At 37.2% G+C, this 26,549-nt stretch overlaps 1 protein-coding gene across 1 annotated transcript in view; it reads left to right on the top strand.

The window, feature by feature from the left end:
* Positions 1–26,549, top strand: part of LOC123554817 (histone demethylase UTY-like) — a 473,287-nt gene that overhangs the window by 385,117 nt on the left and 61,621 nt on the right. The window contains exons 22-24 of the mRNA XM_045345168.2: positions 5,599–5,807; positions 12,321–12,435; positions 15,104–15,248. Coding sequence (XP_045201103.2) covers positions 5,599–5,807; positions 12,321–12,435; positions 15,104–15,248 — 469 coding nt within the window. The remainder of the gene's footprint in view (positions 1–5,598; positions 5,808–12,320; positions 12,436–15,103; positions 15,249–26,549) is intronic.

Below are 26,549 nucleotides of genomic sequence, written 5' to 3'. Positions count from 1 at the left end.
TTTTATCTAGGTCAGGTGGGGTCAGAAGCTAGATCACCTGGTCAAATCATAGAATAAGCTTGTTTACACCCCAGGGAGCACATTTTTAGCCCACCATCATCAGATGGTGGGCTATTAAAATCACTCTGTGTCCGTGGTCCGTCGTCCTTCCGTCCGTTAACAATTTCTCGTTATCGCATCTCCTCAGAAACTACTGGGGGGATTTTGACCAAACTTTGTATTTGTACCCTAGTTGTGTCCCCCTGAAAATCAGACTAGTTCAACAATTTTTGAGTGAGTTATGGCCCTTTATTTATCTTTATAATTTACACAGATTTATATAGGGAAAAACTTTGAAAATCTTCTTGTTCAAAACCACAGGGCCTAGGGCTTTGATGTTTGGTATGAAGCATCATCTAGTGGTCCTCTACCTAGATTGTTCAAATTATTTCCCTGGGGTCAAATATGGCACCACCCTGAGGGTCACACGGTTTACATAGACTTATATAGGGAAAAACTTTGAAAATCTTCTTGTCCAAACTACAAAGCCTAAGGCTTTGATATTTGTAATGTAGCATCATCCAGTGGTTTTCTACTGAGTTTGTTAAAATTATTCCCCTAGGGTCAAATATGGCCCCACCCCAGGGGTCACATTGTTTATATAGACTTACATAGGGAAAAACTTTGAAAAACCTCTTGTCCAAAACCACAGGGCCTAGGGCTTTGATATTTTGTATGTGACATCATCTAGTGATCCTCCACTAAGATTATTTAAATTATCCCCCTAGGTTCAAATATGGCCCCGCCCTGGGGGTCACATGGTTTACATAGACTTATGTAGGGAAAAACTTTGAAAATCTTCTTGTTCAAACCACAAAGCCTAGGGCTTTGATATTTGTAATGTAGCATCATCAAGTGGTTCTCAACCAAGTTTGTGAAAATTATTCCCCTGGGGTCAAATATGGCTATGCCCCGGGGGTCACATGGTTCATATAGACTTATATAGGGAAAAACTTCTTTTTGTCGATAACCTACAACATTCAAATTTGGACCACATGTATAGTTTTGAGAAGCAAGATGAACCTTGATATGAGTTGACCTTGATCTTGACCTAGTGACCTACTTCCACATTTCTGTAGCTACAGCCTTCAAATTTGGACTGCATGCATAGGTTTGTGTCCCGAAACAAACTTTGACCTTGACATTGACCTAGTGACCTACTTTCACACTTTTGAAGGTACAGGCTTCAGATTTGGACCACATGCGTAGTTTTGTGTTCCGAAATGAAATCTGACCTTGATTTTGGCCTAGTGACCTACTTTCACATTTTTCAAGCTACAGCCTTCAAATTTGGACCACATGCATAGTTTTGTGTACCGAAATGAACTTTGATCTTGAGATTGACCTAGTGACCTACTTTCACATTTCTGAAGCTACAGTCTTCAATTTTGGACCACATGCATATTTTTGTGTTCTAAATTGAAATTTGACATTGATTTTTACCTATTACCTACTTTCACATTTCTCAAGCTACAGCCTCCAAATTTGAAGCACATGCATAGTTTTTTTGTACCAAAATGAACTTTGACCTTGAAATTGATCTAGTGACCTACTTTAACATTTCTCAAGCTACAGCTTTCAAATTTGAAACACATGCATGGACCACATGCACAGTTTTCTGTACCGAAATGAAATTTGACCCTGATTTTGACCTTGAGCTAGTCTTGAAATTTGGAACATTCTAAAATGGCTCAGTGGTGGGCGCCAAGATCACTCTGTGATCTCTTGTTGATTCTATCTTCATAACATTTGGTCAGAATGTTTATTATCATGAAGTCTTAGATGATTTCAAATCTGGGTCACATTGGGTCAAATACTAGGTCACTTGGTCACTAGGTCAAATCATAGAAAAACCTTGTATACACTCTAGAAGCCACTTTTTTGCTCCAGTTCTCCCAAAACTTTTTCAGAATTTGTTTTTATGAAATTTTGGACAAGTTCAAATCTGGGTCTTGTGGGGTAAAAAACTAGGTAACTACGTCAGATCAAAGAAAGTGCTTGTTTACACTCAAGAGGCGACGTTTTTTGGTTCAATCTTAATGAAAATTGGTCAAAATATTTGTCTCCATGAAATCACTAGGTAAAACATGTTTACACTGTTATGGTGTGTTACACAGGTGAGCGACCTAGGGCCATCTTGGCCCTCTTGTTTTTTTCCTTATCTCTGTAATTACTTGAGGATTTGCTTTAAACTCAAAATAGTTATTCCTCGTCATCACTCACATCATCTGGCACAAGGGCCATAACTCTCACACCAATATTTCATGAATTATCCCCCTTTTTACTTAGAATTTCAGGTTAAAGTTTTGATGCACTTTCACTCTATCTCAATTATTATGCCCCCCTTCGAAGAAGGAGGGGTATATTGTTTTGCAGATGTCGGTCGGTCGGTCTGTCTGTCGGTCCGTCGGTCTGTATGTAGACCAATCCGTTTCAGGATGATAACTCAAGAACGCTTGGGCCTAGGATCATGAAAGTTGATAGGAAGGTTGGTCATCACCTGCAGATGACCCCTATTGATTTTGAGATCTGTATGTCAAAGGTCAAGGTCACAGTGACCCTGAACAGTTAAACGGTTTCCGGATGATAACTCAAGAAGCTTAGGCCTAGGATCATGAAAGTTGATAGGAAGGTTGGTCATAACCAGCAGATGACCTCTATTGATTTTGAGGTCAGTATGTCAAAGTTCAAGGTCACAGTGACCCGAAACAGTTAAATGGTTTCCGGATGATAACTCAAGATTGCTTGGGCCTAGGATCGTGAATGTTGAAAGGGAGGTTGGTCATGACCAGCAGATGACCCCTATTGATTTTGAGATCAGTAGGTCAAAGTTCAAGGTCACAGTGACCAGGAACAGTAAAACGGTTTCCAGGCGATAACTTTAGAATGCTTGAGCCTAGGATCAGGAAAATTGTTAGGGAGATTGATCATGACCAGCAGATGACCCCTATTGATTTTGAGGTCATTTGGTCAAAGTTCCAGGTCAGATAGGCCAGGAACAGTTAAAACGGTTTCTGGACGATAACTTGAGAACGCTTGGGCCAAGGGTCATGAAAGGTGATAATGAGGTTCATCATGACCAGCAGATGACCCCTATTGTTTTTAAGGTCTGTAGGTCAAAGGTCAAGGTTACAGTGGCCCGGAACATTTGAACTGTTTCCAGACAATAACTTGAGAATGCTTGGGCCTAGGATCATGAAACTTGATAGGGAGGTTGGTCATTACCTGTAAATAACCCCTATAGATTTTGAGGTCTGTAGGCTAAAGGTCAAGGTCACATTGACCCGGATCATGACCAGGAGATGACCCCTGTTGATTTTGAGGTCAGTAGGTCAAAGGTCAATGTCACATTTAACCAGAACAGTTGAACTTTTGTTTACAGTGAGCAAATAATTTTGCACTTACTGAATGCATCAAGAGGGGCATTTCGTGTTCGATGAGCTCTTGTTACTAAATGGATTTAATTCAAACTGAATGTAGTTGTTCGAAATCATTTCCCACATCATATGACACAAGGTCCATAACTCTGGTACCAATATTTAATGAATTATCCCCCACTTTTACTTAGAATTTCAGTTTAGATGCACTTTCACTCTACCTCAGTTATTACTAAACAGATTTGATACAAACTTAAAATAGTTATTCCTCATCATCACCCACATCATCTGGCACAAGGGCCATAACTCTCACTCCAATATTTCATGAATTATCCCCCTTTTTACTTAGAATTTCAGGTTAAAGCTTTGATGCACTTTCACTCTATCTCAATTATTACTAAATGGATTTAATTCAAACTGAATGTAGTTGTTCGAAATCATCTCCCACATCATATGACACAAGGTCCATAACTCTGGTACCAATATTTAATGAATTATCCCCCACTTTACTTAGAGGTAAGAGCATCGGTCTACGGATCGCGGGGCCGCGAGTTCGATCCTCGGGCGGGGCGCATGTTCTCCGTGACTATTTGATGAACGACACTGTGTCTGAAATCATTAGTCCTCCACCTCTGATTTATGTGGGGAAGTTGGCAGTTACTTGCGGAGAACAGGTTTGTACTGGTACAGAATCCAGGAAAACTGGTTAGGTTAACTGCCCGCCGTTACATGACTGAAATACTGTTGAGAAACGGCGTTAAACCCAAAACAAACAAACAAAAAATCAGTTTAGATGCACTTTCACTCTACCTCAGTTATTACTAAATGGATTTGATTCAAACTTAAAATAATTGTTCAACATCATCACTCACATCATATGACACAAGAGCCATAACTCTTGCACCAATATTTCATGAATTATCTCCCCTTTTCACTTAGAATTTCAGGTTAAAGTTTTGATGCACTTTCACTCTATCTCAGTTATTCCTAAATGGATTTGATTCAAACTTAAAATAGTTATTCCACCTTATGACCCCCATCATATGACACAAGGTGCATAACTCTGGTACCAATATTTTATGAATTATGCCCGCTTTACTTAGAATTTAAAGTTAATTTTGATGCATTTTCACTAGATCTTAGTTATTACTAAATGGATTTGATTCAGACTTAAAATAGTTGTTCCACATCATCACCCACATCATATGACACAAGGTGCATAACTCTTGCACTAATATTTTATGAATTATGCCCCCTTTTTTGCTTAGAATTATACTTATTTAGTGTTTTGATACACTTTATCTTTATCTCTACTTAATATTTTTGACACAGACTCAAGCTATTATGCAATATCTTCATCCACCATTGGAGTCATTAAAACACTTCAGTGACAGCTCCAGCTTCCTCATATGTGCCCAGTTTCACTATCCAGCATCGAAATAGTCAAGTGCGCCATCTCCTGTGACAGCTCTTGTTATTATACTTATTCATAATATACTGAAATAAAGTGAAATTAATTCAATAAATAATGTACAGGCGATTAGTATTCATAGCTGAACTTGACTGTATTAGCACTTTTTTTTTTGGATATGTATGTATGTTATGGAAGGAAATATACGTGGATTCATGGATTCGTGATGCACCCGATTCGTGAAAAACAGGGAAAATTAAAACACTGCGAATAATACCGGATTTACAGTAGTCAAAACTATGCATAAGAAGTGCCTGCATGTACCATAAAAAGTATTTGACCTAGAGTCATGAAACATAATGAGAATATTATTCAGCATGTGAAGTTATGCTTTTGTTTGTTTTGTTTTGGATTTCTTCTCTGTTTTTGCTCTGAATATACAGTAATCATATTTTGAAGGGAGCATCCATTGGTTTTACTGATATTTCCTTGCTGGTCAAAGCTCTGCCTGAAGTATAGATTTATTCGGATATGTTGGAGTTAACTTATAGAGTTAAAAAGTTTTAAGCAGACATATCATTAAAAACAGAGTGATTCATCAATACTATCGAATTGAATTTTATGTATGTATGTTGTTATTGGTAAGTCTCAAAACCCAGACAATTTGTTTCTGTATGCAGTTTTGAAATACAAGTTGCAATGTTGCGTTTTGAGACTTGTTTGTGTGTAGTCATTAGTAATACCCTTGAATCTTATATTAATCTTTTACAGCAGAAAGAAACCGAAAATGATTAAATTTGGAACCAATGTTGACCTATCTGACCATAAGAAATGGGAAACACAGCTGAAAGAGTTGGCTAAGTTGCCTGCATTTTGCAGACTGGTTTCAGGAAGTAATCTTCTCAGCCATGTTGGCCACACAATTCTGGGAATGAACACTGTGCAGCTATATATGAAAGTGCCGGGATCTAGAACTCCGGGTATGGGTGAACAATGTTCTGTTTTTTAGCTCACATGAGCCAAAAGCTCATGGTGAGCTTTTTTGACCGCTCAATGTCTGTCGTAAGTCGTCCTTCCATCAACATTTTCTAAAAAAAATTTCTTCTTGAAAACCATTGGGCAGAATTACACAGACACATAAATAGAAATAATTATGACAAAATTAACAAACACTAAAAATCTCCCGAGTTAAGATCTTCCACCCCTGAAAAAAAAAAAAAAACAGAAAAAAAACATTGCACTGTACAGTGAAGTACATGTAATTTTGACATACTAAAAACATAAACATGTTAACATTTATTTTATATGATTGATAATTAACTCGGGAGATTTTTAGTGTTTGTTGATTTTATCATTATTATTTCTATTGCTGAGTGTTTCACGAAGCATACTTCTGACAAAGCTTAAACTAAGAAGAAAGATGTTTCTCGAAAAATAAGGTCCCTTTTAATATTCAGATAAATCACAGGAACTGTGTAAAATTAAATGTTAGAATTTTACCACAAGGTCGGTTTTAGGACAGTTTTTAAGATATTTTTATATAAAACTGATCCAGAATCTATATTTATAACAGGTCAAACTTATGAACCGATAGACTTATTAATCTTTTACAATGCACGTACTCGTGTTTCGTTAAACTACTTCACATTTGGCTGCATGGCATCAAATTTTGATGTGCCGCTCCAAATCACAGAGCACGATTTCAAAATGCATTAGACGGCGCCAAGCTTTAATGAATCGTTTCATTTTACACTGCACGAACTCATTTGCGTTTAACTTCTTCACACTGGACTGCATGGCATCAAGTTTTTATACACCGCTCTTAATTACACAAAGCGGTTTCAATATGCATTAGACGGCATCAGGTTGTAATAAATCATTTCATTTTACACTGCACATACTCATGTTGTGTTAAACGGCTTCACATTGAGCTGCATGGTATCATGTTTTATTGGATGATTTTATAGTACGGTGCATCGCAACAAGTTTTTCAATGCATAGTTCCATGTTTAAATAGATGAAATGAAGTTTTGTATTAAATGGTTTCAAAATACAGTGCGTTGAATGCAAATTTATTGGACGGGATGGAGTTTTAAACTAGACGGCATTGAAATGCTCTGCACTGCACTGACTTGTTTATGAATGGATTGTATATTTACTAATTTTGGCGGTAACCACTGCCCATAAAATAGGGGCTGCATTTTTAGCTCATCTGATTTTTTGAAAAAAAATGATGAGTTATTGTCATCACTTGAGCGGTTGTCGGCGTCGGCGTCTGCGTCGGCGTTGCCTGGTTAAGTTTTATGTTTAGGTCAGCTTTTCTCCTAAACTATCAAAGCTATTGCTTTGAAACTTGGAATACTTGTTCACCATCATAAGCTGACCCTGTATAGCAAGAAACATAACTCCATCTTCCTTTTTGCAAGATTTATGGCCCTTTTGTACTTTGAAAATATCAGATTTCTTGGTTAAGTTTTATGTTTAGGTCAACTTTTCTCCTAAACTATCAAAGCTTTTGCTTTGAAACTTGGAATACTTGTTCACCATCATAAGCAGACCCTGTACATCAAGAAACATAACTCCATTTTGCTTTTTGCAAGAATTATTGCCCCTTTTGGACTTAGAAAATCAGTTTTCTTGGTTAAGTTTTATGTTTAGGTCAGCTTTTATCCTAAACTATCAAAGCTATTCCTTTAAAACTTGCAACACTTGTTCACCATCATAAGCTGACCCTGTACAGCAAGAAACATAACTCCATCCTGCTTTTTGCAAGATTTATGGCCCCTTTTGGACTTAGAAAATATCAGATTTCTTGGTTAAGTTTTATGTTTAAGTCAACTTTTCTCATAAACTATCAAAGCTATTGCTTTAAAACTTGCAACAGTTTTTCACCATCTTAAGTGGACACTGTACATCAAGAAACATAACTCTATCCTGCTTTTTGCAAGAGTGATGGCCCTTTTTAGACTTAGAAAATCATGGGTAGGACAATATTTCTATTATACAAAAAAAATCAGATGAGCGTCAGCACCCACAAGGCGGTGCTCTTGTTAGCTCACCTGTGGTGAGCTTTTGTGATCGCCCTTCGTCCGTCCGTCTGTTGTCCATCCGTCGTCCGTTCACAATTTCTTGTGAACACGATAGAGACCACAGTTTGCAATCAATTTTAACCAAACTTGCACACAACTTGTACTGGCATAATATCCCGGTTCCTTTCGAAAACTGGCCAGATCCCATCATGGGTTCCAGAGTTATGGCCCCTGAAAGGGCCAAAATTTACTATTTTTGGCTTGTAAACACGATAGAGACCACATTTTGCAATCAACCTTAATCAAACTTGCACACAAGTTGTACTGGCATAATATCTCAGTTCCTTTCGAAAACTGGCCAGATCCCATCATGGGTTGCAGAGTTATGGCCCCTTAAAGGGCCAGAATTTGCCATTTATGGCTTGTGAACATGATAGAGACCACATTTTGCAATCAACTTTAACAAAACTTGCACACAACTTGTATTGGCGTAATATCTTGGTTCCTTTTGAAAACTGGCCAGATCCCATCATGGGTTCAAGAGTTGGCCAAAATTTGCTATTTTTGGCTTGTGAACACGATAGAGACAGCATTTGCAATCAACTTTAATCAAACTTGCACACAACTTGTATTGGCATAATATCTCAGTTCTTTTCGAAAACTGGCCGGATCCCATCATTGGTTCCAGAGTTATGGCCCCTTAAAGGTCCAAAATTAGCTATTTTGGCTTTTGCAGCCGTATAGGGTCTTCATTTATGGTTTGATTAGATACAAACTTGCAAAATATCTTCAACAACAATAAATCTTGGGTTCTGTGATGAATCTGTCAGATTCAGTCATAGGTTCTAGAGTTATTTTATATCTGATTACTTCCCCTGATTTTAATCAAAATGGATTTATATCAGTAAGTATTTATAGGACTCGTTTGAAATTTCATTATTATCATTAGTTGGACTGAGACAATCAGGGTAGATAACTATGGACTGATTTTATGGTAAATTACCTCCCTTTATTTCAAATTAAAATGGGTATATCTCCGTAACTAATGAAGATACTGATCTGAAATTTCATTTATGCCATCAGAATGATGGACTTTACCTCCCATAGGTCAAAAGGGACTGTTACAATAAAATATTTATCCTGATGATATTTAGTGTGTATGCCTATGTGATCTATGTCAAAACTTGATCTTATCATTAAGAGCAATGGTACTCAGGTGAGCGATATAGGGCCATGATGGCCCTCTTGTTCATTTGAAGTGCATGAAACTTTGTCAGAATGTTTGTCTGCATGAAATCTCGGACAAATTTTTATCTTGGTCACGTGGGGTCAAAAACTAGGCCACCAGGTCAAATCAAAGAATAAACTTGTTTACACCCTACGGGTCCCAGTTTTTTAGCTCACCTGTCACATAGTGACAGGGTGAGCTTTTGTGATCGCCCTTTGTCCGTCGTCCGTCCGTCCGTCTACAATTTCTTGTGAACAAGATAGAGACAACATTTTGCAAGCAATTTTGATCAAACTTGTACAAAACTTGTGTTGTTATGATATCTCAGTTCCTCTCAAAAACTGGCCAGATCCCATCATGGGTTCTAGAGTTATTGCCCCTTAAAGGGCCAGAATTTGCTATTTTTGTGCGTCAACAATTTCTTGTCTGCACGATAGTGGTTTCATTTATGATTTTATTTTAACCAAACTTGCACACAACTTGTATCACCATAAGATTTTGGTTCCTTTTTTAAACTGGCCAGATCCCATTATGGGTTCCAGAGTTATGGCCCCTGAAGAGCCAAAATGAGCTATTTCGACCTTGTCTGCACAATAGCAGTTTTATTTATGATTTGATTTTTACCAAACTTGCATACAACTTGTATCACCATAAGACCTTAGTTCCTTTCTTGAACTGGCCAGATTCCATTGCGGGGTCCAGAGTTATGGCCCCTGAAAGGGCCAGAATTAGCTATTTTGACCTTGTCTGCACAATAGCAGCTTCATTTATGATTTGTATTTAACCAAACTTGCACAAAACTTGTGTCACCATAAGATTTTGGTTCCTTTGTTGAACCAACCAGATCCCTTAATGGGTTCTAGAGTTATGGCCCCTGAAAGGGCCAAAATTAGCTATTTTGACCTTGTCTGCACAATAGCAGCTTCATTTATGATTTGATTTTAACCAAACTTGCACACAACTTGTATCACCATAAGATCTCGATTCCTTTTTATTCGCCCGAAGGGACATATTATGTTATCGCCTCGGTGTCCGTCTGTCTGTATGTCTGTTGGTTAGCAATTTCTCTTCCGCTCTGTAACTCTTGAACCCCTTGAAGGATTGCAAAGAAACTTGACACAAATGTTCACCTCATCGAAACAATGTGCAGAGCGCATGTTTCGGATGGCTCACTTCAAGGTCAAGGTCACACTTAGGGGTCAAAGGTCATATGACTTTGTTTTGTGTGTATATTGCTCTGCATTTGCGTCGATTGCAGTGCTTTTGTTTTTATTTGGCAGATCCTTTTGTTCACTTACAATAATTTTTTTAATTACTTCCCTTTTATGTTGCTATAAATAGCTTATTTAAGAAACTTTTTTATTATTGGCCGTAGGGAAAAACCAAGATCACTTTTCTGCGGTACAACATGGATGGTACCTCCAATTTTTAGATGTATTTTGACATATCTGTACCTTGTAAGAATTTTTTTTAATTTTGGTTAAATTCTTCCCTTTGTTGTTCCTGCCCTTTGGACTTAGATTTTTTTCTGAGGACTTAGATTTATTTTTAATTTCTTCCCTTTGTTGTTCCTGTCCTTTGGGCTTCATCATTCAAAATTTTGCTCCTAACCTCCTCTGATGTAATCCTTCAGGCATGAAACTACTGGCCTGATTTGAAAATAATTTTATTTGAAGTAACTTTAAGAAAATTTCAACTATATTTTCTCATAATTCTTTTGATTGATCTTGATTATGATTTTTTGACCTTCTTGTCCTTAAGTGCAATGATAAGAGGTGAGCGATATAGGGCCATTTTGGCCCTCTTGTCTTAAAACTTGGTCAGAATGTTTTTTATCATAAAGTCTTGGCTCAGTAGGTAAGAGCGTTGGTCTACGGACCTCTGGGTCGCGAGTTCGATCCTCGGGCGGGGCGTATGTTCTCCGTGACTATTTGATAAACGACATTGTGTCTGAAATCATTAGTCCTCCACCTCTGATAATTCATGTGGGGAAGTTAGCAGTTACTTGCGGAGAACAGGTTTGTACTGGTACAGAATCCAGGAACACTGGTTAGGTTAACTGCCCGCCGTTACATGACTGAAATACTGTTGAAAAACGGCGTTAAACCCAAAACAAACATAAAGTCTTGGATGATTTCGAATCTGGGCCACGTAGGGTAAAAACCTAGGTCACTAGGTCAGATCATATGAAAAGCTTGTATACACTCTAGAGGCCACTTTTTTGCTCCAATCTTCCTGAAACTTTGTCAGAATATTTGTTTTTATAGAATCTTGGTCAAGCACAAATGTGGGTCATTTGGGGTCAAAAACTAGGCCACTAGGTCAAATCAAAGAAAATGCTTGTTTACACTCAAGAGGAAATTGGTCAGTATATTTGTCTCCATGAAATCACTAGGTCAAACATGTTTACACTGTTTTGGTGTGTTTCTCAGGTTGAGCCACCTAGGGCCGTCTTGGCCCTGTTGTTTTCTAATGGTACTTAAAAATAGAAAAACTTGTGAACAACTCATGAACCACTCAAAGGATAATTGTCAAACTTGGTGTGAAGCATCCTTGTAAGGTCAAGTCTCCGATGTGTTCAAATGGTTTTGACTTATTTTAGGGGTCTCCAGAGCAAGAAATAGAAAGACTCTAAAACAACTTCTGCTCATGAACTGTTTAATAGATAATTACCAAACTTGGTTTTTAGCATCCTTGTATGGAACTTTCTCACATTGTTCAAAATGGTTCTGCTTGGCTGAAAAGGGGCTGCTACAGTATAAAAATAGAGAACTCTTTAAATACCTTTTAATGAACTGCTTAATAGATGTTCATCATACTTGATCAGAAGCAAGGTCTAAGGATGCAGTCCTCCTCAGGTAAGCAAATTAGGCCCATTTGGGCCTCTTGTTCTGAATACTCTGTCCTAATGGAGGGAAAGTTGTATCATTATACATAGATATAAAATGGTTTATAAGGCGTAAAAAAAAATTGTTTGTTTCCGGTATCCCGACCTACCCTAAATTTTTGGCCCGACCCTAAATGTTTTTTATGGCCTTATATGAATATTTTTTTCAACTTTTTAACAAAAAATTGCAAAACTGCACCTTTTATGCTTTAAACATGCTCAGTGGTGTTAAAAATCAACTTACTGATGCTCTAATTTTTTTGAGCATGTTACTGGGAACAAAGAATTTTTTTTTTAGGCCTAAGCTGTGTTTACCAATGGTAATGTTTTGAATTGTGGTCAATTTCAGGTCACCAAGAAAACAACAGTTTTTGTTCAGTGAACATTAACATTGGACCTGGAGATACAGAGTGGTTTGGTGTACCTGAACAGTATTGGGGAGTAATTCATAACATGTGTGAAAGGTTGGTATACATGTTTGTGACAATATTTGAGAGTAATTTATAACATGTCTGAAAGGTTGGTATACATGTTTGTGACAATATTTGAGAGTAATTCATAACATGTGTGAAAGGTTGGTATACATGTTTGTGACTGCACTAGAGGTATTCATTACATGTCTGAAAGGATAGTATACCTGTTTGTGACTGCATTACATGTCTGAAAGATTGGTATACATGTTTGTGACTGCACTAGAGGTATTCATTACATGAGTGAAAGGTTAGTATACCTGTTTGTGACTGCACTGGAGGTATTCATTACATGTCTGAAAGGTTGGTATACCTGTTTGTGACTGCACTGGAGGTATTCATTACATGAGTGAAAGGTTGGTATACATGTTTGTGACTGCACTGGAGATATTCATTACATGAGTGGAAGGTTGGTATACCTGTTTGTGACTGCACTGGAGGTATTCATTACATGAGTGAAAGGTTGGTATACCTGTTTGTGACTGCACTGGAGGTATTCATTACATGAGTGAAAGGTTGGTATACATGTTTGTGACTGCACTGGAGATATTCATTACATGAGTGAAAGGTTGGTATACATGTTTGTGACTGCACTGGAGGTATTCATTACATGTCTGAAAGGTTGGTATACATGTTTGTGACTGTACTGGAGGTATTCATTACATGAGTGAAAGGTTGGTTGACTGCACTGGAGGTATTCATTACATGAGTGAAAGGTTGGTATACCTGTTTGTGACTGCACTGGAGGTATTCATTACCTGAGTGAAAGGTTAGTATGTATATGTGACCCTGTGCTTACAATTGGTATCTTTTTGTTCAAGGTAGCAGTATTTCTATATTCTTTAAAAGTTGGACACAGCTACTTGAATTCAATCATATTTTACCTAATAGAAATGTCAGCTAAGAGGCCATTTACATTAGCTTATAGCTGCAGGATAAATAGAAACAAGGCTACTTTTCTTGAGACTTGAGGGATGTTGTACATTGCATTTACCTGGTATGAATACTGTAAACCTGTCAATAGTGCCAGCTTCGATACTCTGACCGCCTTTGTAGCCTAGTCAATTTGTACTAGTCAATATTTCTATGAATAAAGAGAATGAAATACTGACCTTTTTTTCTGTTTTCCATCATTCTTAACAAAAGGGGTCTGTAACAGTATTTGGACAATATATATCGAAATAAACATTTATGGTCATTCAACTATATATATATAGACTAATACGATATGAATGTGTCTGCAGAACAGAAACAAACACACAGGTTTATTTTGATGTTTTTAAATTTATTTACCAAACATTGTTATAGACCTCTTTGATTCTCACATCTCAGTAAGTCAAGTTCGGATAGAGCAAGTTCATACTTTCAGAATTAAAATTGCTAGGCAACTACAAAAAAATGCTGGGCTACTAGTAAAAAATTCTGGTAGCCCAGTGGGCTACCAGCAAGATTATAAGTTTGTCGGACACTGAATGAGTAACAAGCTTGATATCACTATTTAGACCATTCATTTAAGTAAAATAAAAAAGACACAGGACTGCTCTTGCTCGCCACACAAATAACTTTGAGCTGTGCAATGCCGCCACACTTTTTTTCGACCATGTAAATTGTTTGAATGTCTATAACTCGTTGAATATTGCGTTTTGTCGCTTAAAAGTTGAACAATATTCAGGGCAAACATTATTTTAAAGGTTGACATTAATACAATAGACCTAAGTTGAAAAGTGAATTAAATATACCGCGATAAACTTTCGTTTTTGCATTTTTTCAACAAAATCACACTTTTGACTCGTCCTAACTTACTAAATATAGGTTACTTTTAAACGGGAAGCTAGGGCTGTCATCGATAGAAACGATATCGATGTATCAACGATTTTTTTTTGTCGATCGATTATCGATTCCCATTTTCAAAAATCGATATTTTACAGGGAGAAAAAACTACCCAAATTAACACTCAGACCCTAAAAAACAACTTAAGTTCACAGAGTTGTAAATTTGGATGAATGCAAAAAAGGAGTGAAGGCAAAATAAAAATGAAAGATGTTATTAATTTTTATGTATTTCTTTTATTTCATAAATACAAATACAACACTATCAGACAGAAATATGGAAAGTAGGCAATAAAACTTAAAATAGCATTTACAGGAAGGTATATAGTATGCATATGAACAAATATGCCGTTAATCTAACTTAATAATCAATATATCGATGTATCGTCGATATTTGTCTTCTGATATATCGGTATCGTCGATACGCCTAAGACCCAATCAATGACAGCCCTACGGAAAGCACATGACATGTTCTTCTTTCATGCTACTTTTTACAGAAATAAAAATCTTTAACATATTTTGCACCAACCGATCCTTGGATGGAGAATATTTACCCCAATGCAGATACCGGCAACAATATCGGTGAACTGTTTTGTCCGCCACGAACTGTTTTGCTCGGAACCGGTTAAAGTGTGTGATCTATTAAAGGCCAAAGTGGCAGTTTTAGGTGAGAGACTTGGGGCTACATTGGTGCTCCCTTTAAATATGTTTGCATAAATCTGCTTAATATTTACACCTGATTTGAAATCTGAATCACACCATAAATCCATAAGCCCAGTTTACATTATAAAATAGAATATCACATTGTTATCGTTTGTTTGCTTATTGTATAGGAATGGAGTAGACTATTTATCTGGATCTTGGTGGCCGGTTCTTGAAGATTTGTATGAGGAAGATGTTCCAGTTTACCGCTTCATACAGAAACCAGGTGATCTTGTCTGGGTTGGAACTGGATGTGTACACTGGGTACAAGCTATTGTAAGTAATGTAAGGCTAGCTCTTTATTATGTCTCCCACCACACTCTTTATTATGTCTCCCACCACAAGGTTAAAACATTCTCAGATATGATAGAATTCTTACTTGTATTTAATCCCATTACCTCTTAAAAATTAGAAATATTTTCTTGCAATAAATCATTTAGATTTATCATGTGTTCATGGGTGCCGCCATTGTTGTTGTTCTCATCCGGGACATCGCGTTCTCGGTTATTATCGTTAACTCTATGCAAACCAACAACAGATTGTAAAGGGGCCCTCCGCGGGGGATTTCTAGAAATCTCACCTTGTTCTTTCGAATTATGGTCTGAATTATGTTCAGAAATGGGAGAGAACCCTGAAAAATCGTCATCACTTTGATGGCTGGAGACTTACAAGACATCGTCTATGTGTTCGTCCTTGCACGAGACTTCTTCTCGCCTCTCTCTTCTCTTATTTCACCTTGACATCGTCAAAGACTAGTAAAAAAAACCACAAGAGTAGACAGAGTGGCTCTCCGAAAGTAAAAGTAAGGCTCTAGAGCAAAAGAGAAAAAATAACACGAATAAACTGCTTGCAAAGCTCTAGATAAAACCAAAATGTGTAAAACAGTTCAGCAACGCCACAGCAAAAAACTGACCACAGTCAGCGAGCCGAGCCACATGTAAACTTGCCTGCAGCAAGTGTATTCAAGCTGAATACATGTATCTGCGACAGGGTTACTAAAATAACTATGAAAAGTGCACACGGTCAGTGGTTTTTAGCTCACCTGTCACATAGTGACAGGCTGAGCTTTTGTGATCACCCTTGGTCCATCCGTCTGTCGTCCATCCGTCAACAATTTCCTTGTGGACACGATAGAGACCACATTTTGTATTTGATTTTAATCAAACTTGCACACAACTTGTATGGGCATAATATCTCGGTTCCTTTCAAAAACTGGCCAGATCCCATCATGGGTTGCAGAGTTATGGCCCCTTAAAGGGCCAAAATTTGCTATTTTTGGCTTGTGAACATGATAGAGACCACATTTTGCAATCAACTTTAATCAGACTTGCACACAATTTGTATTGGCATTATATCTCAGTTCCTTTCGAAAACTGGCCAGATCTCATCATGGGTTGCAGAGTTGTGGTTCCTTAAAGGCCCAAAATTTGCTATTTTGGCTTTTGCAGCAATATAGAGACTTCATTTATGGTTTGATTTGATACAAACTTGCAAAATATCTTCAACAACAATAAATCTTGGATTCCATGATGATTCTGTCAGATCCAGTTATAGATTCCAGAGTTACGGCCCCTGATTGACCCCGAAAAGAGCCAAAGTTTGGTAATTTTTACCTTGTGAATACGATAGAAGTGACATTTTATATTTGATTTTAACCACACTTACACACAACTTAAGTCACAATAAGATCTTGGTTCCTTTTGAAAACCGGTTAGACTTCATCATGGGTTCTAGCAGAATTTTCTATTTTGGCACTCAGTCATGTAGAGGTTACATTTATGCTTTGATTTGATGCAAACTTGCACAGAATGATTATCTTGATGATCTCTAGGCCTCTAGGCCTGGATCCAAACTGGGTCATGTCTGGTCAAAAACTAGGTCACCAGGCCAAATCAAAGGAAAAGCTTGTTAACAACCTAGAGGCCACATTTATGACCCTGTCTTCATGAAACTTGGTCAGAATTTCTTGATGATTTCTAGGCCAGATTTGAAACTGGGTCATATGGGGTCAAAAACTAGGTCACCCAGTCAAATCAAAGGAAAACCTAAATCAAAGGAAAACCTTGTACACTCTTGTTCACTTTGTCAGAATGTTTGTCTGCATGAAATATGAATGAATTTTTGTCTGGGTCATGTGGGTCAAAAACTAGGTCACCAGGTCAAATCATAGAAAAAGCTTGTTTACACCCTAGGGGGCACATTTTTGATTCTGTCTTCATATATTTAGGTCAGAATGTTTGTTATCATGAAGTCTCGGACAATTTCAAGTCTGTGTCACGTGAGGTCAAAAATTAGGTCAAATCAAAGAAAATGCTTGTTCACACTCAAGAGGCCACGTTTTTTGGTCCAATCTTAATGAAAATAGGTCAGAATATTTGTCTTCATGAAATCACTAGGTAAAACATGTTTACGGTGTTATGGTGTGTTACACTGGTGAGCGACTTTATATGACCTTTAAAGTGCGACAATTTCATGGGTCACTGATTTGATATGCTTGTACAGTGAAACACCGCTCGCTCGAGGTCGCAAGGGGATGAGCAAAATGCTCGAGTTATCCATGGTTTCGAGCGACCCAAACATTGACCAACATAAGAAAATTGAAGTTTTATTTTACCAATTGTCAGCGGCACCATTTGCAGAGGAACCGGTGATGCGTTATAATAAACTCGTGACAAAAAAATGTATTACAAACGTTATCTATGATGTAATAAGTAATAACTTACTTGCTTTAATCTAAAACAAACAGTAATTGATAAATATTTGATCAATAAAACTTTTCTTCAACCTTTCATCAATAACTAATTTCATTATCATATCAAATATACCGACAAACAAACATTTAGGATAGTCGGGGAATAGACCATGCAATTCTCACAGCGTGCGAAAATTTTAAATTAACCAATAACATTCTGATTGTCAAAGCTGTAAAACACCTCTGCTCGAGTTAGCCAGAAGCAACAAAGAGTAAATTAATACACAGGGACCAGGTGACATGCTTGAGCGATCGACTTATCGATGCTCGACTCAGCCATGATAATTTCACATAGAAAATAGAAGGAAATCGGCCGGGACCACATGAATTGCTCGAGCGAGCCCGGGTGATCGAGTCATCGATGCTCGAGGGAGCGGTGTTTCACTGTTTATGAAGTGCCGTAGGCCATTGAAAATAATATAAGTTTGAATACCAGAAAAGTTGTTTGTGTTGTCATTCTTGTATAAATCTGTGAAAACAATATGCAGGTGCAGAATAGATGTATATACTTGTACTAGTATGTGAATATGGTAGTTGAACGCTACAATCTTAGTGTTGAACAGTGATTGAATGGTCCGAGAGATTGAACATTATTTGCAGTATGATCATTATGCTTTCGTTATGTATAAATATTGTATGCAATAAAAGGAAGTAGTTCACTGAGCATGTCCATGTCCATGTTTATGCCCCCCTTCGAAGAAGGAGGGGTATATTGTTTTGCAGATGTTGGTCGGTCTGTATGTAGACCAATCCGTTTCCAGATGATAACTCAAGAACGCTTGAGCCTAGGATCATGAAAGTTAATAGGGAGGTTGGTCATCACCAGCAGATGACCCCTATTGATTTTGAGATCAGTATTTCAAAGGTCAAGGTCACAGTGACCTGGAACAGTTAAATGGTTTCTGTATGATAACTCAAGAACCCTTGGGCCTAGGATCATGAAAATTGATAGGAAGGTTGGTCATGACCAGCAGATGACCCCTGTTGATTTTGAGGTCAGTAGGACAAAGATCAAGGTCACAGTGACCCGGAACAGTAAAACGGTTTCCGGATGATAACTCAAGAATGCCTGGGCATAGGATCTTGAAAATTGATAGGGAGGTTGGCCATTACCAGCAGATGACCCCTATTGATTTTGAGGTCAATAGGTCAAAGGTCAAGGTCACAGTGACCAGGAACAGTAAAACAGTTTCTGGACGATATTTCAAGAATGCTTGGGCCTAGGATCAGGAAAATTGATAGGGAGGTTGTTCGTGACTAGCAGATGACCCCTATTGATTTTGAGGTCATTAAGTCTAAGTTCAAGGTCACATTGGCCAGGAACAGTTGAACGGTTTCCGGACAATAACTCAAGAACGCTTGGGCCAAGGATCAAGAAAGTTGATAGAGAGGTTAATCATGACCAGCAGGTGATCCCTATTGATTTTGAGGTCAGTAGGTCAAAAGTCAAGAGTACACTGACCCGGAACAGTTAAACCATTTCCAGATGATTACTTGAGAACGCTTGGGCCTAGGATCACGGAACTTGATAGGGAGATTGGTCATGACCAGTAGATGACTCCTATAGATTTTGAGGTCAGTAGGGCAAAGGCCAAGGTCACATTGACCCGGAACAGTTAAACCCCTTCCGGACAATAACTTGAGAACACTTGGGCCTAGGATCACCGAACTTAATAGGGAGGTTGATCATGACCAGCAGATGACCCCTTATGATTTTTAGGTCAAAGGTCAAGGTCACATTGAACCAGAACAGTAGAACTTTTGTTTACAGTGAGCAAATAATTTTTGTTTCCTGTTTACTTTCGTTTTCTCAACCGAGGTTAGCACTGTCAATTTTCCAAATATATCAAAAGTAGGCACACACGGGTTGTCTATAAGCTCATATCAAATATAAGCGCATAGTTTTGGCTTAAGTATAAGCACATATCAAAAATAGGCACATAAAAGTGCCACTAAAATTATTATAAGCATATACGTTTATTTACCAGGTTTTACAGTAATGAATTTCTATCTGTTGGTTTCTTTATGTAGGTACTTATTCATTTTAGAACAATTCAAAGACAGTAACCCCCCATGAGTGGTGGGGGCATATAGATTTGGTCTTGTCCGTCCGAAGTTTGTGACGCGTCTAGCTCGAAAAGTATTTGATACAAATTGATGAAACCTTGCATGGGTCTTTATCATGATATGAACTTGCGCACCTCCTATTTTTCGTCTGGCTCCGCCCCCTATTTTCAGAGTTATGGTCCCTGAAATAGTCAAAAATGCACATTTTTACCTTGTGACATGCCTAGCTCAAAAAGTATTTGATATAGATTCATGAAACCTTGCATGAGTCTTAATCATGATATGAACTTGCGCACCTTTTATTTTTCATCTGGCTCCGCCCCCTATTTTCAGAGTTATGGCCCCTGAAATAGTCAAAAATGCACATTTTCCCCTTGTGACACGCCTAGCTCAAAAAGTATTTGATATAGATTCATGAAACCTTGCATGAGTCTTAATCATGATATGAACTTGGGCACCTCCTATTTTTCATTTGGGTCCCACCCCTATTTTCAGAGTTATGGCCCCTGAAATAGTCAAAAATGCACATTTTCACCTTGTTACATGCCTAGTTCAGAAAGTATTTGATATAGATTCATGAAACCTTGCATGAGTCTTAATCATGATATGAACTGGCGCACCTCCTATTTTTCATTTGGGTCCGCCTCCTATTTTTAGAGTTATGGTCCCTGAAATAGTCAAAAATGTACATTTTCACCTTGTGACGCACCTAGCTCAAATAGAATTTAATATAAATGGTTGAAAACTTGCGTAAGTCTTTATCATGACATAAATTTGCACACCTCTAATTTTTTGGCTGGCTCCACCCCGTATTTTTAAAGTTATGAAATAGTAAAAAAATGCACTTTTTCACCTAATTATGTGCTTAGCTCAAAAAGTATTAGATGTAAATTCAGGAAACCTTGCTGGAGTCTTTAACATGATGTGACCTTGCACACATGGCATTCTTTTTGAGAATCTTAGCTCTTATTACAGAGTTATGGCCCTTAGAATAGCCAAAATAGTGGATTTTTTGTTTGTGATGCTCATAGCTCAAAAAGTATAGGACCTAGAATAATGAATCCTATTCATAAAATGTTTGTTGAGGCTACACCCCATTAAGACTGCAAACATTTGAATTATTGCCCCTTATTTGTGACAAACGTACCAGTCGGGGGCACACCCTGTGTCCTACAGACACATTCTAGTTAAACCTATGTCTCATATTGTAAGCCTTCTGTCACTCTGCAACAACTTCATCTGCTTTTCCTGACATCGTACATGGATGTCCAGATCTTGAGATCTTGCAAAGGATCGTTCTTGAAGACGTTGAACCACTCATATATGCTGGTTTTCTTCATTGAATTTTTGCCGTAAGTGTCCATGATCATGGAGAGCGTCTCTGATTTTGTTTTTCTCATTAATACACAAAACTTTATGGAACATCACTGTTCAAGTGCCATATTGACGGCTTCTGCAGGACGAATGTTCTCTATTTCCGTTGTTTACGGAAATGATGTCAGATTTCAGCCCATGACGTTACGCAGGAATTGACCAAAGAGTGCGAAAGATGCACGTATATTTTGGGCAGTTTTTGACATCGAGAATATGTCTTTATGTTCTTTTTAAAGACACATAAACACTTGACATGTTTTGCAATTTGCCCCACTCAAAGTCCCCAGATATTGCTATAGTGACAGTGGATTTTGCATTAGTGCAGTTTGTATCATGTTTTCTTTCGGATTATGTACTAAATACATCAAAGTATCACTTTTGAAATTTTTATTCTAATAACCATATACAGTCAAACTTGTCATAGTGACTCACTGAATTAAACGACTTCCTGTCGTATATGACCCTGTTCCAGACCGCCAATGTAAATCACTATTTAATGTCACTAAATTAAACAACTCCCTGTCTGACGCGACTAATGACTGTAATTTTTGCGTCCCATGACGATTATATGGCTGATTTTAATGACCCTAAGCATTTTTTACAGCCTAGAAATTTGCAAAATGTTTTTTGCACCTCGTCGTGAGCCTGTCAATTAGCGATAATTGTTCATTTTTCAAAGGGTTTGCTAAACATATCATAATTATATTTAATTGACCCATGTCTATTGATTATCGGCCATTTGAACAAAAGTGTATATCCACGTGTCTCATAACCAATCTCTTTACTTTTATTCTTTTCGTAAAGAAACAAATTCTGGATGTTTACTAATGCAAAGTTTGGGATTTCATACTCAATATTGGCGTAAAACATGTGGTTACTAACTTACTATAAAAATTTATCGAGAGTATTTTGTAGCCAAAATTATCCAGGATTTTTCCTATCAATGCACAATGCTACGTCATGGAAAATTACAAGGAAAACTATTTGCAGGTGGCTAGTGTGCGGGACTTTCTTCATTCTAAAAATAACAACCATTAAACACCTTCATATTTTTAGATCTGTACGGTCATGAAGGCCATACGTGATTTATGCGGATTTCCTCTAAACAACAATTTGTGTATACGATGGCCTTATATAATGGAAAGTGTTAATCAAAACAGAAGGAACGCTGTTTCCAAACATTTTATGACACCACATTAGATAATTCCAGTGGAAATCACCCTTCATGTACTGTCGATTGATCATCATAAAAATTACATTATATTGTACTGCCAAAAAAAAACAACACATATTTGATTTCTTCTGTAGACAATGAAATGAATGAAAGTAATTACTGTTGGACTTGATATGACAGTCTTTTTGAACTGATGATATGGATGTTGCCAGCTTAGTTACTAGACTGTACAATGTATTCAGAGTTTTAATCATGATTTTTTTATACATTACTTGCACATAATCTATTAATAAAAACACAACATATTTTATTGTGTTTATTTTGTAAAAATAATATTTTAAAGGACGGGATATGATAAGAACCAAAAATGGTCCCCACTAAATATGCATGTAAAACAACACCATTCCGTTGGTAATTAACTATATTTTTCAAAATCCACCAAGATATAATGACCAGAAGTCGCTAATGAACCAAAAATAATTGAATATTACATCTATCTAAGACTTACGCTGAAAAGGTATTTGATCATTTAGAATGGGGGTATAGAAAACTATTTTGCAATACATTTTATTTAATATTGCTGAACCCTATAAATTGTATGTCGTCACAATACACAGTGATTCAACTTCTTGAAACAAATTTTTATTTTGTGTTCTAAGATCGTACAAAAACAAGGGGGATAACTCTTTCATGTAATGACAACCGAAAACTCTTTTAAGAAATAAGATTTTTTTTTTTAATTTTTATACATCTACATAGGCTTATTCTCTAACTGTTATGTCTGTTTCGTTTTATTTCATATCAAGAAAATTTCTAAAACTAAAATCCAAAACTTTCATTTCATATGCGTTACCATAGCAACATAGAAACAGTTTTGCTTTTTTTGGATTTATAGTAATTTAGCGAGTTATTTCACAAACTTGATGAAATCATGATCAACAATTAGGTAAAATTTGTCGTCTTATCGGTAAAATTATCCCCCTTGAAATCACCTGGCAGTGCGATATCGATTTTTATCTGGCTGATATTTTCCAATAGAAACAAAGAAGGAAAAAAAGTTTGAACAAATATTGTTTTAATTAGAATGAACACACAATATTTATCATCCTATTGAAGTGTTCGTCATTCTTTTCTCTTTACAAAGATATAAAAATTATTTATCTAAAATGAAGAATTAATGCTTCCCTTGGCGATTAAAAAACATCACTATCAGTCTCTGTTTACGGCATATAGTTACTGAATAAAATAAGCAAAAACCTGTGATACGTATCTTATTCTTTTCCCTGTAGCCACTTTATTCATATATTGAAAATATTTATTATCCTATTGAAGTATTCTACAGACAATAAACTTTTTATATATGTTTTTATTTTGAAATTATTTTAATGTCTTCTTGCTTCCCTAGACGTTTAAAAGTTGGTGATTTTTATGCCCCCCTTCAAAGAAGGAGGGGTATATTGTTTTGCAGATGTCGGTCGGTAGGTCGGTCGGTCGGTCGGAATGTAGACCAGTCCGTTTCCGGATGATAACTCAAGAACGCTTGAGCCTAGGATCATGAAAGTTGATAGGGAGGTTGGTCATCGCCAGCAGATGACCCCTATTGATTTTGAGGTCTGTATGTCAAAGGTCAAGGTCACAGTGACCCTGAATAGTAAAACGGTTTCCGGATGATAACTCAAGAACACTTGGGCCTAGGATCATAAAAGTTGTTAGGGAGGTTGGTAATGACCAGCAGATGACCCCTATTGATTTTGAGGTCAGTATGTTAAAGGTCAAGGTCACAGTGACCCTGAACAGTAAAACGGTTTCCGGATGATAACTCAAGAACGCTTAGGCCTAGGGTCACGAAAGTTGATAGGGAGGTTGGTCATGACCAGCAGATGACCCCTATTGTTTTTGAGGTCAGTATGTCAAAGGTCAAGGTCACAGTGACCAGGAACAGTAATATGGTTTCCAGGCAATAACTCTAGAATGCTTTGGCCTAGTGTCAGGAAAATTGATAGTTAGGTTGGCCATGACCAGCAGATGACCCCTATTGATTTAGAGGTCATTAGGTCAAAGGTCAAGGTCACATTGGCCAGGAACAGTTAAAACGGTTTCTGATCTTCTTGTCCAAAACCATAGGGCCTAGGGCTTTGATATTTGGTATGTAGCAAAATCTAGTGGTCCTCTACCAAGATTATTCAGATTATTTCCCTGGGGTCAAATATGGCACCACCCCGGGGGTCACATGGTTTATATAAACTTATATAGGAAAAAATTTAAAAAACCTCACGTCCAAAACCACAGGGCCTAGGGCTTTGATATTTTGTATATGACATAATCTAGTGGTCCTCTACTAAGATTGTTCAAATTATTCCCCTAGGGTCAAATATGGCTCTGCCCTGGGGGTCACATGGTTTACATAGACTTATATAGGGAAAATCTTTGAAAATCTTCTTGTCCAAACCACAAAGACTGTGGCTTTGATATTTTGTAATGTAGCATCATTTAGTGGTTCTCTACCAAGTTTGTTCAAATTATCCCTCTAGGGTCAAATATGGCCCCGCCCCAGGGGTCATATGGTTCATATAGACTTATATAGGGAAAAACTTAGAACCTTCATGTCCATAACTTACATCATTCAAATTTGGACCACATGTATAGTTTCGAGTGGCAAGATGAACCTTGACATGAGTTGACCTTGATCTTGACCTAGTGACCTACATTCACATTTCTGTAGCTACAGCCTTCAGATTTGGACCACATGCATAGGTTTGTGTACTGAAAAAAACTTTGACATTGTTATTGACCTAGTGACCTACTTTCACATTTTTGAAGGTACAGGCTTCAAATTTGGACCACAATCATAGTTTTTTGTTCCAAAATAAAATTTGACCTTGATTTTGACCTAGTGACCTACTTTCACATTTCTTTAGCTACAGCTTTCAAATTTGGACCACATGCATAGGTTTGTGTACCGAAAGAGACTTTGACCTTGTTATTGACCTAGTGACCTACTTTCACATTTTTGAAGGTACAGGCTTCAAATTTGGGCCACTTGCATAGTTTTGTGTTCCGAAATAAAATTTGACCTTGATTTTGACCTAGTGACCTACTTTCACATTTCTCAAGCTACAGCCTTCAAATTTGAACCACATGCATAGTTTTGTGTACCGAAATGAACTTTGATCTTGAGATTGACATATTGACCTACTTTCACATTTCTCAAGCTACAGGCTTCAAATTTGGACCGCTTGCATTTTTTTGTGTTCTGAATTGAAATTTGACATTGATTTTTACCTATTACCTACTTTCACATTTCTCAAGATACAGCCTTCAGATTTGAAGCACATGCATAGTTCTGTCTACTGAAATGAACTTTGACCTTGAAATTGATCTAGTGACCTGCTTTCACATTTCTCAAGCCACAGCTTTCAAATTTGGACCACATACACATTGTTTTGTACCGAAATGAAATTTGACATTGATTTTGACCTTGAGCTGGTCTTGAAATTTGAAACATTCAGAAATGGCTCAGTGGATGGCGCCAAGATCACTCTGTAATCTCTTGTTAGGTTAATAGGTTAAAGGTCAAGTTCAGATTAAACCAGAATGGTAGAACTTTTGTTTACAGTGAGCATATAATTTCTGTTCCTTGTGCAATTACTGAATGCATCAAGGGGGGCATTTCGTGTTCGACGAGCTCTTGTTGTATTATTTCTTTATTTGCCGTGTCCGTGGTATTTCCGGACGCATGCGTAAACGCACGAACCCGCCCGAAGTTTAGCTGCCAATGATACAGAAAATATTATTGTTACAACATAGTATTAAGTGATAATAATAGTGCGGGAATAATTTCAGTTATATTAAGGCGAACCATAGCTTTTGGGAATTACAAGCTTACCGCAAAAGAAATGTTACAGGGAAACATGCTGACATATCATGTTACTAAATGAAAAAAATATAACACATGATGCACGTTGCAACTATATGTATTTCTTTCTAAACCACCGTCTCGTATTTTAAAGATTTGTTTAATTATGCTTATACCCCTTAGTTTATGTTATAAAGAATTTATATAATGCAACATTTGAGTAAATTGTTTTCGGAGCCTCTGAAACAGCCATATTAAAGCGCTTTTCGATAGTTGTTTATTATTACACTGATAATAATCTTCTTGGTGACTGCGTAAGAGCATTTTGAAAATTGTAACATGTTTAATGAACGA

This window comes from Mercenaria mercenaria, chromosome 7 (assembly GCF_021730395.1).
Source record: "Mercenaria mercenaria strain notata chromosome 7, MADL_Memer_1, whole genome shotgun sequence".
NCBI lineage: Eukaryota > Metazoa > Mollusca > Bivalvia > Venerida > Veneridae > Mercenaria > Mercenaria mercenaria.
This window is presented reverse-complemented; position numbering and strand designations above follow the sequence as displayed.